At 35.4% G+C, this 17176-nt stretch overlaps 1 protein-coding gene across 2 annotated transcripts in view; it reads left to right on the top strand.

Annotated features, from left to right (window-relative positions):
* LOC150110405 (protein DDI1 homolog 2-like) overlaps positions 1–17176 on the top strand; it is a 139630-nt gene that overhangs the window by 30333 nt on the left and 92121 nt on the right. For both annotated transcript variants that reach the window (XM_090393549.1, XM_090393550.1), the window contains exon 2: positions 3265–3399. In XM_090393549.1, the coding sequence (XP_090249675.1) occupies positions 3265–3399 (135 nt within the window). The remainder of the gene's footprint in view (positions 1–3264; positions 3400–17176) is intronic.

Genomic DNA, 17176 nt, shown 5'->3' with positions numbered 1-17176 from the left:
CAACCATGGCAGGTCAGTTCCATTCAAGCACAGGTAATGTGGATATCTCAACAAAGTGTGGCAAGATGTCTGCAACAAGTAGGCCTATATTCTCAATGGCCTCTGGTCTGCATCCCTTTATTCACAGCTCATTGTTTTCAGTTGTGTTATCCATAAAAATTTATACAAGACACTAATGGGCTAATGTACTCTAGTCTTTTCTCTGATTTCAGATAATACTTGATCTGGCATCGAATGTGGTACTGTTTATTATTGCAAGAATGTTCTTGAAAGGGATAGATAACGGTTGTGCTAGGGTCATGGTGTTGAGAGGCATTATGCTTAATGGATGCACTGAGCTATAAGTGTTGGAAAAAATGACTATGATTGGTGAACAGTATTGCAACGAAGTTCTTCAATGTCATGCTCAATTGTTCTGTGGTGCTGTAGTCGAAGAATTAATTTTTATGGATGACAATGCCACACCACATCGTAAATAAGCAGTGGAGATACTTCTGGAGACTGAGGATATTAATCGAATTGAAGGCCAGCACACTCCCCAGATCTCAACCCCATAGAACATGATTGAGATGCAATAGGGAGATGCATTGCTGTTCAAAATTCCCTCCAAAAAACAAACAAGGCCTTATTCTAGCTCAATCACTTGATGCTAAGCATGGTACAATGTTGTGAGAGCTGCATTGCAGTTTGGGGTGGACATATTCCATACTGAAATGTCTCTCTGCATAGTTTTTCTGTAAGCACTGTACATTAATTCCTAAACTACATCTTTAGGAAATTTGTATCTTTTGCCAAAAGTATTGGAATTTAATTTGTACGAAATGTATAGCACATTTTTGTGTAATATAATTTATTAGTATGCTGGCAATAAATTTATGTCCACATTTGGCTGTAGTCATGAAAACGATTTCTGGCTTCCACTGATTAAATTTCAATAAGATCAGTACTGGTCTGGATAGTTGTCCTCCTCATAATGCATAGCAGTATTCATATTCAAAAGGAAATGTGTTTTGCATTAATGGGATACTAAGACAATTGATGTAAATTCAACAGCCTGTATATATGTGTAGCTTGTGAAGATGTTTACATGCAACTTTATTTTCTTACACTTGGGTGAAGGATTTTAAAAAAAAAAATGTAATTGCTTAGCAAGTGTAATTTATTTTGTAAGCAACTGAAAAAACTTTCCACAACTATCTTTGATTCTGAGTATTAATAATAAGGTAATACACTTTTTTGCTATTTGTATATAGAAAATATGACTTCTGCATAAATTCAACCTCGGTATCTTTCTGAATTCAGTTCTGACTAATGAGATTTCAAAGGTTGAAAGTGGTCTGGGTAGTAGCACTTTCTGTTGCTTAGTGATATACACACACCCAAAAGGAAGTGTGCTTTGCATTATGAGATATTAAGGCAATTTATGTACAAGTAACCTAGTCATGAAATTGCTTCACATGCAGACTTTTTTTTGCTCACACTTGAAATAAGAATATAATTTTTTGGCAAGTGTAATTTATCTTGTAAACAGGTGAAAAAAACTTTTTACACTCATTAGTCACTCTCCATGAAAAAGTCCTACTCCTCACTCCCTTTCCCAAACCATCCTTTTATGGCATTCAGTTATAACCCCTTGTTTTACCCTTGTCTCTCTTCTCTTCATGAAAAATCTCACGCATATTAATCTCGTAACAACCCCTCACCTTCTTATACATCTTGGTCATATCCCTTCTTCTATTCACAGTTGTCTGCAAATTGTTCATTTATTTATTATTCACCTCCCAATCTATGAAAAACCTTATGTACATTTAATCTGGTACTAACCCTCCCCCTACCATCTTCTATGTCTTAATCATACTCCCTCCCCCTCCTCCTGTTGACTAGACTGCTTTTTTTTCCTCAATTTTTTTCTTCATACTCAGTATTCTGGAGAACAGAAATCTCTTTAGTCGATCTTCTCTGAATCCTTTCTATTATCTCTCTTTGAAAAGAAGGTGACCAAATCTGTGCACACCAATCCACATAAGGCCTGATGAAGGCCTCATATGATGAAATCAACATTCTTACTTCTGCACATCAGTGTCCTTGCCACAATTTGCTGTGCTATGCTCATTTTAGCACTGTATCCATGAAATTTTAGTTCTTATCCACAATCACCCCAGATTCCTTATCTTCTCCACCTTCCCAATAAATTTTAATAAATTAAAAAAAAATTAATAGATCGGTTTAAGTTTTTTAGAGTAATTTTAATAGTTCTAAATAATAGAATTATTATATATGATTATTAAAATTGCACATTAAAGCAATAGCCTGAAATCATAAAATAAAATCCATAACTAGGCTCTTTTCTTACTTGATTCATTTTTTAATATCTTAAGATTTAAAAATATGTTAACATGCTGCTTTCATAATCTTAAAGGTTTGATATCCTCATCAATTGTGTACTTTGTATTCCATCTTTGCTTTTAAATTTTAGAACCATACACTTTGCAGCATGTAACATTGAACCAGAAAATCCATTCACTTGCACATTCACTGTCTATTCTGGTCTTCTTGCAAGCCCCAATATCCGTTCTACTCTTGCATAGTTTTTCCCAACTTTGCATCATCTGCAAAATAAATATCATCATTTGCCTATGTACTTCAACATTTCTGAGTTATCATGCGATCTTCTGATACTTTCCTAGTTTCATTTTTTGAACAGTCATGTCCATTTCTCCTCATTGTATTGGTTTAACCAAGGAATTTGGGAGATGTTTGTTTTGCGACAGATTACTTTTGGTCTATAGACTACTTTCAGTTGTCATTTTTTTTTTGGGGGGGGGGAGCATGATTTGTTGTTTGTCCATTGCAGGTTTGGATTGTTCCATCGTTATTTGGTTGCTTTTGTGTGCTGTGACAAGTTTTATTGTATGCTACAATTGCTGGTTGAAATCCAGAGATATCAGCAACTCGATAAATTATGTTATTTCTTTTGTTATTACGATACTAATTATTTAATGGTATTAATTTATTGAAATTAACATTTATCTACTCAGTTCTCTATATACTTCAGAGAAATGAAAGTAATTTTATTTCTTTATAATTTGACACCTTGTACTAAATACAAAAAGATGAGATTTCTAAATTGAAATTTATTTATTATTTTAAAATGTCACTGTACTGTTTTGCATTGTGTTTTATGTGAAGTGTTATTTCTGAATTAGTACTTTTTTTCTTTTCAGAAATTCATTGGTGAATATGTTTTTCATTTATTTTTGGTAGGTGGATCTCAATCCATGGAACGAGAAGATGATCCTGCATATATCAGAGAGATGCTTCTTAAAAACCCTGAACAGTTAGCTTTATTAAAACACAATAATCCTAATCTAGCAGATGCTCTGCTTAGTGGTGATGCTGGTAAATATATCTGCATTTTATACCGTTTTTGAGAATATTTGCATTGAAGTGTTCACCATTCCTGTCTTTCTTTTTAGAGATTATACTTAAACATAATCTATTTAAAATATTTATGATGTGGTCTTATGCCTCTTGGAAAGCTATTATAAATATGATGCTATGACATAATAACTAGTGTTAATGTCAATAACAAAAGGTTAACATAAAGTTACGTAGTTATCTGAAAGGATATTTTATAGTGGGTGCATGGTATGATAGTACCCTGAGATGGGTTACAGTATAAATATAGCTAGCTTCAGTAGTCTGTCCAGTGAATATTTGTCTTTTGTGATAAAATGACTCAAATTTTCTCTTATACTTGCATTTTTTCTCTCTCTCTCTCACACACACACACCCACCCACAGAGAGAGAAGAAATAAATCATTCATAACAGGATGTCAGAATCATAGTATGCATATAATAAAACAGTAGGGATAAATGAAAGGAGTTGGGGAGAACTTTTCATGTATTGTTTGAATCTACACCAACAAAAAAACATTTCTCTGCTTTATTTATCCATCTTATGACAGGTTATTATTCATAATAATGCTGTGATGCATTGTGGTACTGCATTTTGAAAATTTCATAACTTTGTTGTTGCTAATGTGAATAACTGACTTTACTTTGAAAACAGTTATATACCAGTGGTATTTTAAGTTATAGCCACCTGGAAACTGTTCTTAACCTCTTGATAAAATGAGGGAGTCAAAAATTATAAGAATTTTATTTTGTAAGATAAACCTATTGTTTCTTAACATGAAAGCTGAACAACTTAAAATTTCAAATGAACATTGCCATCATCATATGTCAAAGCAATTTTTAGCTGTTATTATTTTAAATTCAGAACGTGTGATCATTTCACATCTGAAAGGGGAAAGATTTGAATTTTAAATTTTACTGAAATTAATTAAAAAAAGTGTAAACTTTTTTGAGTTTATAAATAGTAATATTTGTATAATTTGTCAGGTTTAAAAATGGAGGCACATGGACATTCCAATTAATAATATAAATTTGTCAGTGCATAAAGTGAAAAATGAGAAAAAAAATTTTTTTTTTTTTTTTTAGAGTAGTAAAAATAGCATTAATTTACATCTTGAGTTCTCTTATAAGATTAATTGTTGGCATTTAATTTGATAAGAAAAGTGTGGGTAGTGTGGCAAGTATGAATTTTGTTAATATCAGTCATGGGATATTATGGGTAAAGTTTGCAGAAACAGGCACTTAATCGGATATTTCGATGACATTTGATGGAATTTAGGCCTATTCTGGCATTGGGTGATGAGTTTTTCTTGAGTTTTCATGAGTCACCTACTCAGTATTCCCTTTTGTATGCAGTGGTGATGGATAATTTTTTTTTTAATCTTCAAACCTACTAATGCTGAAGCATCTGTTGCTGTGCTCTCTTTCATTCTTTGTATTAGTGATCGTTTTATAATATATGAAAGAGGCAGATTTTACCCATTTATTTTTGATGATACCACACTGCACTTTTTTTTATTTCAAAAACAAGTAGTGTTTCAGTAATGTCTATCCGTAGTTCTGGAGCAGGGCTGGTTTTAGACTGTTAGACGCCTGCATGCTAGAGATAATTGACTGCCCTTGAGGGTAAGGCTACACTAGTGTTTTTTTTTTTTTTTTTTTAACATGTACAGCAGTGAACAGAACAAATGCAAGAATGGTGATGTTCTGAAAAAATTTATACAGAACATCACCATTCTTGTGCATATGTTCTATTCACTGCTGTACATGTTCGAAAAAAAAAAAACTAGTGTAGCCTTACCCTAACAATGCAGATTGTGAATAAATTTACAGCACATAACCCAGAATATTACTATTAGTACGGTTTTATGACAGCATAATGTGGCTTAATTGACAAAGGAAAATTCATAAAATATTTTATATACTATAAGCTATTTATTTTAATTTTATGAAAATTGAAAACGTACAATGAATGTATAAATTATATCAAACAGATGCAAAATGTACAACTTCCCAAGCAGATGCAATCATTACATCAGAACGTTGCTCTTGCTTTTTTATTTGCTAATTCATCAGTAACATTTGATGATTCTAATTTTTCAGACAAATCCTTTTCTGTTGCTAGCAATTCTAAATCACTACACCTGTCTTGGGTCATTGATATTCTTAAATATGTTTTTATAAGTTTGAGTTTCGAAAAGCTCCTTTCACCTGATGCTACACTAATGGGTAATGTGAGGAAAATTCTCAAAACTATATATTTGGAAATGATGACATAAAGTTATTTTTTGCAATATATTTCAAATTTTTTAATGGGTCAGTTTCTGTAATGCCACTGCCACCGCTAAAAGTTCTGTACGTTATCAGCTCATTGAAGAGCTCAAAACCCATCAATATCTTCAATATATTCACCATCTTTATTAATTTGAAGGGAAACATCTAAATCAACACAAGATTTTTTAATTTTTTCTTCGGTCATTTCTCTGAATTCACAAAGAAAATACATTATTACATTCATTCAGAATTTCAAATCTTTCCTTAATGGAATTTAATGCTGTATCAACAATTACTAGATAAAATTGTATTCTAAACATTTCTTTTGAATTTTTTATTTCTTCATCAAGTTCATCTGGACTTTCATAATCTAAGTGGAGAAATTTAGTTCTGTTCCTTACAGCTGGAAATTCGGATACTATTTATTTCTTTAGCTAAAACGTCTGCGTCTTTAATATAAATATTAAATGCTTCATCACATCTAGCTGCCCTTAAAATTTTAACAAGCTACCCAAAACATTAAGAGATTCATTTATATTAGATTCAGGAGACTGCAACGTTTTGCTTACGACATCAATTTTTGACAGAATATAGTTCCATATAACAATTGAGCAAATGAACTTGAAAGAAGCAATCTGATCGAACAAACACTGAGCTGTATGTTTTGTTTTTGTGTCTCTGGAATTATCAGCTAATATATCATTTAAACTTTTTAAGACTTCACTTAATTACAATCTGAGAGGTCGCACCGCTTTTATTCTGCTCTCCCATCCTGTACCACTTACAGGCTTTAGTGTCAATTTAGGAATATTGCTTTTTAGTATATCCCATCTATAAGGGGATGCAGACAAAAATGTATACAATTCTTGGATAATGTTAAAAAATTAGCTGTTTCAAATGTTTTTTTGGCAGCATCGTTTACAACAAGATTTAAAGATGAGATGCACAAGATGCAAAAAAGACTATAGGATTTATATTCCTAATTTTGTTCTGCAAACCATTATACTTGCCACACATATTGACCCCATTATCATACCCTTGTCCATGCATATTTTGAATATCTAACTCATATCTATCAAGAGTCCACCTAAAAGATAATTACATAAACCTTCCTCTGTAGTGTCTGAAACTGGATAAAATCCAAGAAATAATGCTTGAATTGCAACATCAGAAGTGTCAATATTTACAATTCTTGCTACAAATATCTGTTCAATTTGACTGGCATCTGGAGTGCAGTCGAGAATTATAGAAAAATATTTCGCCATTTTTACAAATTCTTTAATTTTTGATTTAATGCCGTTTGCTAAAACAGATATAATTTTGTTTTGAAAAGAATGGCCTAAGTAATGGGGTATACGATTTCTAGAATTTTGAGATTCTGTTGTGTTATTTACATCATCATCACCATCAAATTCCTGCCATGTACCCTCAAGGGGTGTACAGGATATGACAGTATTACATGCAAAAATTACATCATTACTAACTTCCTTATCTACAATTTTCCTCCAAATCAGTCTGTTACTTGTCAAGACTCCAACATTATCAGATCTTATATTTCTATCGTCTAAGGCACTTTGTACCGTATCGATCCACCTATATCTTGGTCTTCCTCTGGGTCGTTTTGCTGCCAACCTGGCAGAGAACACTTGTTTTGCTAATCTTTCCTCTCCCATTCTATTTAAGTGACCATACCACCTGAGATTAGCTCTACTAACGCATTCCTGGATGCTGACAATGTCAAGTTCTTTGATAATATTCTCATTTTTAATATGATATTGTCATTGATGCCATCTGTTCACACCTCTAATCTTTCTCAGGAGTCTCATATCTGCAGTCTCTAGTCTTTGGTCAAGTGTTTTACTTCTGACCCAGCTCTCAGATCCATAAGTTAAAACTGGTTTGAACACTGTCTTGTATACAGTTAATTTAGTGTTCCGACTAATTTCTCTCTTATTCCATATGAATTTATTCAATTGACTTCCCACCATACCAGCTTTGCTAATTCTGTTGTCTATGTCTATATTTAATTTACCATCTTCAGTAAAAATTGTGCCTAAGTAGCTGAAATGTTTTACTTGTTCTACAGGTTCTCCGTTCACAACACAGTTGACATTTTCAATGATTCTGCCCATTTTCATTGTCTTTGTCTTTTTATTGCTGACCTTCATACCATATCTATTACAACAGCTATTCAATTTAGTCAGAGAATCTTGCAGACTTGTAGCGGATTTATTTAGAAGTATAACATCATCCGCATAAAGCAAAGAGCTGACATTAACATCTCCAATTTTGATATCAGGTTTAATACCACTTTCCTTCATAATGTGATCCATATAGATAATGAATAACAGAGGGGATAATGTACATCCTTGTCTCACACCAGATTTAACATTAAACCATCTTCCTTTACTTCCTTCAATTCTAACTGCTGACTTACAACTCAAATGAAGACTAAGTATTGCTTGATATAATGCCCCATTGACACCATATAGCTGCAGCGTATTGAATAGCTTCTCTCTTGCCACCTTGTCATATGCCTTTTCCAAATCGACAAAACTTAAATACTGATCTTTGTTATATTTCCATGCTTTCTTGACTATTTGTCGTAAAGTGAAGATCTGATCCTGACAGCCTCTATTTGGCCTGAATCCAGCTTGTTCTTCACCAAGCTTTTCTTCCACAATTCTTCTCGACCATTTCTCAAGTATACTTGCATAGATCTTGCCAGGAACACTCATTAGGAAAATACCTCTGTAATTCTCACATTGTTTTTATTTTCCTTTTTATATATGGGTACTATGAGAGCTCTACTCCAATCATCGGGAATTCGTCCCTCTGTCCAGGACTTCTGAACTATGCAGTGCAGCCGCTGTAAGACTTCAGCATTTCTGGTTGAATATCATCTACTCCTGCTGCGTTTCCACATTTCAAGCCTTTGATGGCTTTTTCTACTTCAAGTATGGATATGTATTCCTGACTGCATGCCTGGTCAGTGATTTTTATCACTGTGCTATCATCACTGCTTGTTTCATGTAGCAGTTTTTCAAAGTAATTACTCCATACTTCAAGGATATCTTTTTCTCCTGTTTTCATGCCACATTTATCATCTCTAACTCCTTTTAAAGCACTCTTTCATCAAAAAAAATCATCAAAAAAAGCTTCTTCAACAACCACCAGAATATTTTGCCACCTTCTTGATATTTATTTTCTATATTCTTGCCAAAGTCCTCCCATGACTTTTGTTTAGCTAGTTTTACACACTGTTTAGCTTTCTTACATTTGCCTCTGTATTCTGTAAGAGTAAAAGCTGACTTATTTGACAGGAACTTTTGATATGCTTTCTTCTTTTCCTTCACTGCCTCTTTAACTTCCTGTATCCACCAGGGAGTTCTGAGTTTTTTTTATCCTTGCACACAACCTCACCACATGCCTCTCTGGCAGAATCAATCAATGTTTTCTTCAGAGTTTGCCGCTGAATCTCCAAGGTTTGATTCCTGTTCTCAAACTCTTTCATTTTCTTTTCAATAATCTTTCTGTATTTTAGTCTACAATTCACATCTGAGAGCTGCTCAACTTTTATTCGCTTTAAAACTTTCTTACATGTTATTCTTTTCAATATGAAATTCAATTTTATCCTGCTCAAGACTAAATAGTGATCACTTCCAATTTCAAATGCTCTGTACACTCTGGTGTCCTGCACCAGGGAGAAAACATCACTATCAACAATAACATAGTCAATGAGACTTTCTTATTCCTAGCCTCTTCTCTCCATGTGAATTTGTGCACATTTTTATGTTGGAACATGGTGTTAGTAATAACCAGTCCATGTCCTGAGCAGAAATCCAACAGTTATTTGCCATTATTATTAGCTTTGCTCTTTTCTCCAAATTTTCCCAAAATATTTTTGTATGTCTCACAATCATTTTCTACTCTGCTATTTAGATCCCCAACAAGGACTGACTTTTCCTTTTTCATTGTGTCAGTTGCTTTTTCTAAAGTATCAAAAAATTCCTCCACTTCTACCTTAGTAGAACCTTTCTGTGGGACCATAGGCACAAATAAGTCTCATTGTCCAGTTCCCCATTCTCATATTTGCCCACATTACTCTACTTGAGACTGACTGCCATTCAAGAAGATTAGCCTCGTATTTTTTGTTGAATACTATGGCTACTCCTTCTTTTCCTTGATTGTCATTGCCTGAATATATCATTTTGTATTTATTGCTCAGAAAGATCTCACCAGTTTTGGTCTTTTTTGTTTCAGTCACCCCTATTATGTCGATCTGGTACTTATCTAATTCCTCAGCTAGCTCCATTTCTTTGCCATTCAGGTTTCTTACGTTTATAGTACCGATCTTTAACTCTGGTGATGTTGAGTTGGGGTTTGTTTTCAGATTTGTTCCAGTAGCTGAGTTTTCGCTGTTCGCCCTGGTTCCCTGGCGAAAACAACGGGGGCCTTGTTTAACCGGGCGACGCCCCAGCCGGCATGAAATTTTGTCATGTTGTACCATCATTTTTTTATTTTGGTTTAACCAATAAGAATACAATTTGGTCGGCTAAATCCCAAATTGCCAGCTCATCCTCGTTCGTTCATTATCAAAGTAGATACCAACAGGGTGCACCACGAGAAGGTGAGGATTGGACATTAGGTCAGAAGCCCTGGTCGGTTCTCTGCTGCCAGCAAAGATTGGTCGATTGGTAGAGCCTCTGCTACTAATGGCTCGTAAAAAGTTAAGCAAGTTTGACCGTGGTTAGTAGTTGGAAGGGGTTTAATCGTTCGATGCTGTTGGAACACTCTCCGTCGATGAGTCTTTGGACTCCCTGGAGCTGTCACATAATAACTTATTATTTGTACCTCTGAAAGCTAAACACTGCCCTGCTAAAAATTGTACCATTGCAATGATTCTTTTGATGATGGCTCGCCATCGTCTTTTTTCAGATTCAAAATACTGTTGCTGTTCTTTTTCAATTGTACAGTTGTTGTTAAGGTGTGTTTTTAATTCATACCACTTTTTACAATTTTACGTATGTTCTACATTCGTTTCATGTCGTGATAATTAGTGGCTAAGTGTCGCCAATCTGAAAACCCCCCGACTATCTGTTAATTTGTTTTTCTTTAAAGCAAACAGCTTACTATGAAAGCAGAATACACTGTCGGATTTTTCAGAATAGATTAACCAAGATCTTTGAACTTTTTCACTATTAGGTAAGAGTCTTACAAACTGTGACATTGAAAATGATTTTCCATTGTTATCTTTAATAAAGTCTATATTTTGAGGTGTTACAAGTCCCTTATGAATTATGAGTTTTAATAACCGATTGTTAACAATAGATGGCCAGGTACAAGAATCACCTAAATCACATTCTGTCGTGAATTCAGCACAATTACCAAAAGACCTATTTTGTAAATTATCCCCACAGCTTGATTTCGGCGTTGACTCTTCCTCCTGGCACAGTTCTGAACGAAATTCAAACTTTTCATTTGATTTTTCACATTCCACTTTGATTTCGCCCTTACTGTCTGGAAAAGGCTCTGAAGTATTTTATTTAGCATATGGCTCATACATGAAAAGTTACATTACATTAATCCTTAATATATATATGGACATAGTAATAGACATATGTACAATAAGAAGACATAATACAGTCATAAAAGAGACACTCAAGAATCAAGAATAGGCTACAACTGAATGTCTAGGTTGATTATCCAGTCGACTGCACTTGGCGCAGCATGGATGAAGTCTGACAGATTTCCACTGTATGCACGCAGGACACATTCTGCTATAATATGATCAATTGTTTGGCGGGGTGATCCACAGTCGCACCTGGGTGAGGCAATCATGCCCCATTTGTAAAGGTGGTCTGCACATCTACCATGGTTGGTGCGGATTCGGTTAAGGGCAGACCAAGTTTTCCAAGGTAGGTCAAAACCTGAAGGTCCACTAATTCATGGAAGATGTTGAAGTGTTACACCAGGACTCTTTCCACTTCTCCTTCATGTTGAAGCTCTTCTCTGCAAGATTTTTTACTGTTAAGATTGGAGGGTGCCTTGACTTTAGCCTGTTTATTTCTAGGGGTGGGATGTCTTCATGGATTGGAAGATTTTGGATTTCCATGATTTTGCTGTATTCATGTAGAAGAAAGTTGGATGTGTGGAGGCAGGATGTTGCTTAGCACTGGGAGCCAGTAGGTTGGGGTTGATTTTACAGTTCCAGAAATAAGGTGCATAGTGGTGTTAAGCTTGGCATCAACCAAATACACATGGGCGCTGTTCAGCCATACGGGTGAGCAGTATTCAGCTGTAGAGTAAACGAGGCCAAGAGCAGTGCAGCAAAGAGCTGTTGCTGAGGCACCCCAAGTTGTTCCACATAGTTTTTGCAGTATATTGTTTCTTGTTTTTAGCTTGGATGCTGTTTTAATGAAATGTGATTTAAAAGATATCTAGAGTGATGCCCAGATATTTCGGGAATCTGTTGTAGTGTAGCAGTTTGTGGTTGAAGTAGACCGTGAGTTCTTTGTTAGCCTGGTTATTATTTAGGTGGAAGCATGAAACTTGTGTTTTGTTAGGATTTGGGCGTAATCTCCATTTGCTGAAGTATTCATCTAGGACTGCAAGGTTGTTTGTTAGTGTATCTTCCATTGTAGTAAAATTGGTGTGCCTGGTGGCTAGAGCAATGTCATCAGCATAGCAAAACTTCTTAGAGTCTGTATGAGGCACATCTGCGATGTATAAGTTAAAAAGGACGGGAGCCAGAACTGACCCTTGTGGTAATCCATTATCCAGTGTTCTTTGTTTGCTTTTGTTCTCGTCCATACACACTTGGAACAGGCGGTTGCTTAGCATATTATCGATTAGTTTTGCTATTGTTTTGCATGGGACAGCACGGAGCAACTTGCAGACTGTGCCTTGCCTCCAGACTGTGTCATAAGCTGCAGTAAGATATACAAAAGCTACAGCTGTTTTCTGGCATTGTTGGTAGCCTGCCTCTATATGTGTGATGAGTGACAGAACCTGATCACAGCAGCTTCGTTTATGTCTGAATCCGGCCTGTTCCACTGGGACCTGTTCTATTATCTTTCGGGCAATTCTATTAAGGATGAGCCTTTCTAGGAGCTTATAGCAGGTGCTAAGCAGGGCAATTGTTCGGTAGTTTTCTGGTTTGTTGTCGGTTTTTCCTGGTTTTAAGATAGGGATAATTTTTGTCCTCTTAAACTCTTTTGGAAGTCTACTGGTCTAGAGGATGTCAGAGAAAAAGCAAGCCAACCACTGTCGAGCTTTTTGGCCTGTCTTCAGCAGGAAATCAGGATGAATTCCATCGAAACCTGGAGCCTTGCCTGGTTTCATATCCATTAGAGCAGTGTTAATATCTTCAAGAGTGAAGGGCCGTGAGTATAGAGGGTCTGATGGTCTGTTATTTTTCAGATATGTAAGTTCTCTTTTATTTGAAGAGTGTGTTGTTTGTCCTTGCTGGTATATCTTGATGTGTTGACAATATAACTTGATTGGAGCCTTCTAAGAAAACCTAGTTTTCTTAGAAGGCTTTACTCTTTTCTACTGGGTGCCGAAAATTGAGTCTTTCTACTGTTTCAGTCCATTTCTTCTGTCGGTTGGTGCCAAGGCTGTGAATGAGTTCATCTGCAATGTCAGGATTGCCACACTAGATATTCTTGATACAGTTTATCACTATCATCATCCCATCCAGGGATATACTCCTTCCGGAAGCCTCTTGGTACGGTCTTCTTACCCACAGCTAAGACAGCTCCTGTGAATCTCTTGTAATTACTACTTGTTGGAGGGATCCAATGGACATATTTCAAGACAGGCAGCAAATGTATCCCAGTCGGCTTTCTGGGATACATTACAAGTTCCAACGTGGACGTTGGATGGATCTGACAAGGGATACCTGCAGACCTACCTCTAATATAATTGGTCTATGTTGATTTCGGGAAAAGTTGGAGAGAACTCTTGTCGATGTAGGTAACGGTCGTCCACTGTTGTCTTGAGTGACGAAGCAGAGGTCGGGGTTGTACTCCTCGTTCCAAGCTGCTGATCTGAAGGAAGATCTATCTTTTGCATTGAAAATTAGGTGCATGTTGTGAATTTCTGCCCATTCAGTCAAAGTCTCTTCACATTCATTGTTGGAAGCATATTTCCATGGCGTGTGGTGGTTGTGCACTGGTAGAACTTGTGGGGGCCACAAGAGGGCAGGGGGTTTATACACGTTGGTAATGGTTATGTTTCCTATCATAGTTATCAGATGAATGCCACCGACAATGCTGGTTGTAACGAGGTGGGAATCTTCTAGGGTATTATGTACATAGGTGGCAAGGCCATGTGCATGATGGTAAGTGGCTCCAATGATAATGTAACCAGGAATTCTGCCCCTGTGGGGGAGCTGATCATCATCCTTACAGTGAGTCTCTTGAATAAGAACAACGTCGACATTGTTGTCATATAAAGTCTTTGAGAGGTATTCACATTTTGCTCTACATATACCCTCAATGTTAATTTGGCAAATTCGAACTAGAGGTCCAATATTCCTAGTCATCTTGCCCTTAAGAGAGCTAATTCGTGTGTTTGAGTTCATGTGTGCTGTAACTAGGAGATCGGAAGAAGATAGTCTGGTTGCCAAGTCGCTCTAGCTCTTTAGCGTTATCCAGGATGCATCACGAGGAGGCGAACTAGGATTGCACCCTGGTTCTGAAGTGATTGATGCTGTTGAGTTATCTTCATCTAACTTTACATATTTCAGTATGGATCCTCATAATTTTTCCTATCACTTCATTCTTTCTTTTGTGATAAAAAGCACCAAACAAATGTTTAGTTTTCCTATCTGACATATCTGAACATATAATAAAAATCATTAATAATAATGATAATAATAATAATAATAAGCACAAATTATTATTTTTTCTTTTTGAATGAATAAATTAATGTTGTAATGACCCAAACTAACTTAAGCCTTTCATACAGATTCCAAAAACCCCCCGATCTGTCTGTCTGTCTGTCAGGTCTATCTGAAAGAAGACGGTGGTATATTTTATAACAGGTATTTTCACTGTATAATTTAAGGAAATTACAACGTACTAGGATATACATTAAACTAAAATTTAAAAATTTCAATATTTTGGGCAACATCACGTTGCCATTTACAAGAACTTGGTTACAAGACACGTGCACGCAAGCACAACAAAACAGTAAGTGAGGAAGAAGTAGGAAGCTATTATTTCTCCTAAAGTCCTAATTCTCCTAATTTCTCGTAGAGTTAAGTTTGAAGATTAGGGTTTTTAAAGAGATAGAGAATGAAACCCAAAGAAGATATTTCGAAGTTAGCACCACTATAAGTTTTAACAATGTTACGTTCCTATTTCATCGCCAATATTTTAAAATTAACTATAGGCTATATTGAATTTATTCCATTGGCCGCCTGCATACACGCACACCCTGCACACCTATTAGAACCAGCCCTGTTTTGGAGCATGTTCCAGTTAAAGGCCATTTCTTTGCATTGTTAGGTAGTAGATGATTTTCATCATCTAGTGCAATATCACTACTCTCCTCCTTATTGGAGAGCCTTGAAGTGGCTTGAAAATGTTATTTTTTAAAAATTTCCATGTTTGGTTTTTAGATCAGGGTTCCTGTCTCATCTGCTCTTAGTTCACTTACTAGGCTTCCAGTATGTTGTGCAACAGATTATCATAAATTTTTATTTTTATTTTTTTATATCACCTTCCTCCCCTCCCCCATCCCCTAAAAATTCTTACTTTTATAAAAGAGTATGGTGTATATATGATAGCTAGTTTTGGAATATTGCCAAAACCTATTTTGGGGAATATATAACTATTCAAGATCTCAGTGGAAGTAATCTCCTAACTTGATTAAGTACGACCACTATATGTTGCTTATGCATGTTTTAAATATGTACGAAATTTATTGCAAGCAAAATATTCATTGTGGTCAAGTTCGTTCTTTTGTTCATTGAAGATTGTAGAGTTCTTTTTGTTGTGTGTGAGCAATCATTTACATGCGTGCACGCACAAGGATGCAGAGCTTGTAACAAATTGATGCATTGTGTGTGCGGAGGCAGTGTTAAGAGAGGATCTGTTGATCTTCTTTCTGAAGAGCTGGAAGTTTACCTTTTTTTTGGAAAAGATGTCAGTTCTGCTGAATGCTGCCCATGAAAATGTCTAAACATCACATAATGCAGAAACCATCCATCTGTGAAAGTGGGATCATCAGGATGAATCATCTTTTGGATAGCATCCATCAAGAATTTTCAGAGAGGTATTTAGTACACTGCATCAAATGTTGAGAGCAGTATTCTAAAGTTGGATTGATTTGTACAGAGATATTAACTAGATAGATGAAAAATAATATCTTCAGTGAAAAGTTTTTTTGGAGGCTAAGATTGCTGTGGAAACTGCTGTACTTTGAAGATTAGAGTTAAATTTTGAAGAGTTAGGAAGTTCAAGAAGAAGAGGTTTTTTTTTTTTTTTTTTTTTTTTTTTTTTTTTTTTTTTTTTTTTTACTGCTGAACTGAGTGTTATTGATAGGGAAGTAGTGAGGAAAACAGACAGTTGTGTTTCTTGGAATCATTGTGACTAGGTTGTCATCACCCCCATTGGAGGATGATAAGGAGATCAGTATTTAGGGCACTGATTCATGTAGACCATGAAAAATTCTGATGTTTGAGTACTGCAAGGTTTATCATTATCCATAATTTTGCTAACATGCAAAATTATGGATAAGGTTTGAGTGAACATTTTTTGTGTATGAAGAGGATGATTGATATAACAGAACTATGAGGAACATTAGTATTAGTAGAAATATCTGAAGAAAGAAAACTGATGACCCATTTATGAAGGATAAAAGGTAGATCATAAGATGGCAATTTACTTAGCATTCTCTGTGCTAGACTTATCAAATGAATTGGAAATGTCAAATTCTACAGCACATTTCTCCAGACCTTTCCATAGCACTTGTCGGAAAGATCTGCCATGGCTCTCAAGTAGTGAAATCCATACTGGTAATCATGGATTAGTTGTTGAAAGCTTTTTTTTTTTTTTTATAAATTAAATTTGAAATGCCAAGAAATTGCATTGTTGTGTAATCCTTTATCCAAGTGTAAGCGAAGTGTGTCTACAGGGAGTATCTTCATGATGGGTACTTGTATATAAAGATATTAACTTCACATTAATTGTCTTAATATCACATAATGCAATACACACATCCTTTTGGGTGTGTATAGTGTTATGGGAAAGGCCACTATCTAGATTGGTTTTGGGTTTTATTGAGGTCTCATCAGTGGGATCTAGACCCAGATCGGATACCAAGGTTTATATATGAAGTCATTAGCCTCTATATACAAGTGGCCCTGTCATGAAGATACTTCACATGCAAACTTTGCTTACACTTGGATAAAGGATTAAACAAGAATATAATTTCTTGACATCTTTAATTTAATTTATAACTTTTAAAAACTAGC

Source organism: Typopeltis vanoorti, chromosome 1 (genome assembly GCF_054136105.1).
Source record: "Typopeltis vanoorti isolate ZY-2024b chromosome 1, IOZ_Tvanoo_1.0, whole genome shotgun sequence".
Taxonomy (NCBI): domain Eukaryota; kingdom Metazoa; phylum Arthropoda; class Arachnida; order Uropygi; family Thelyphonidae; genus Typopeltis; species Typopeltis vanoorti.
This window is presented reverse-complemented; position numbering and strand designations above follow the sequence as displayed.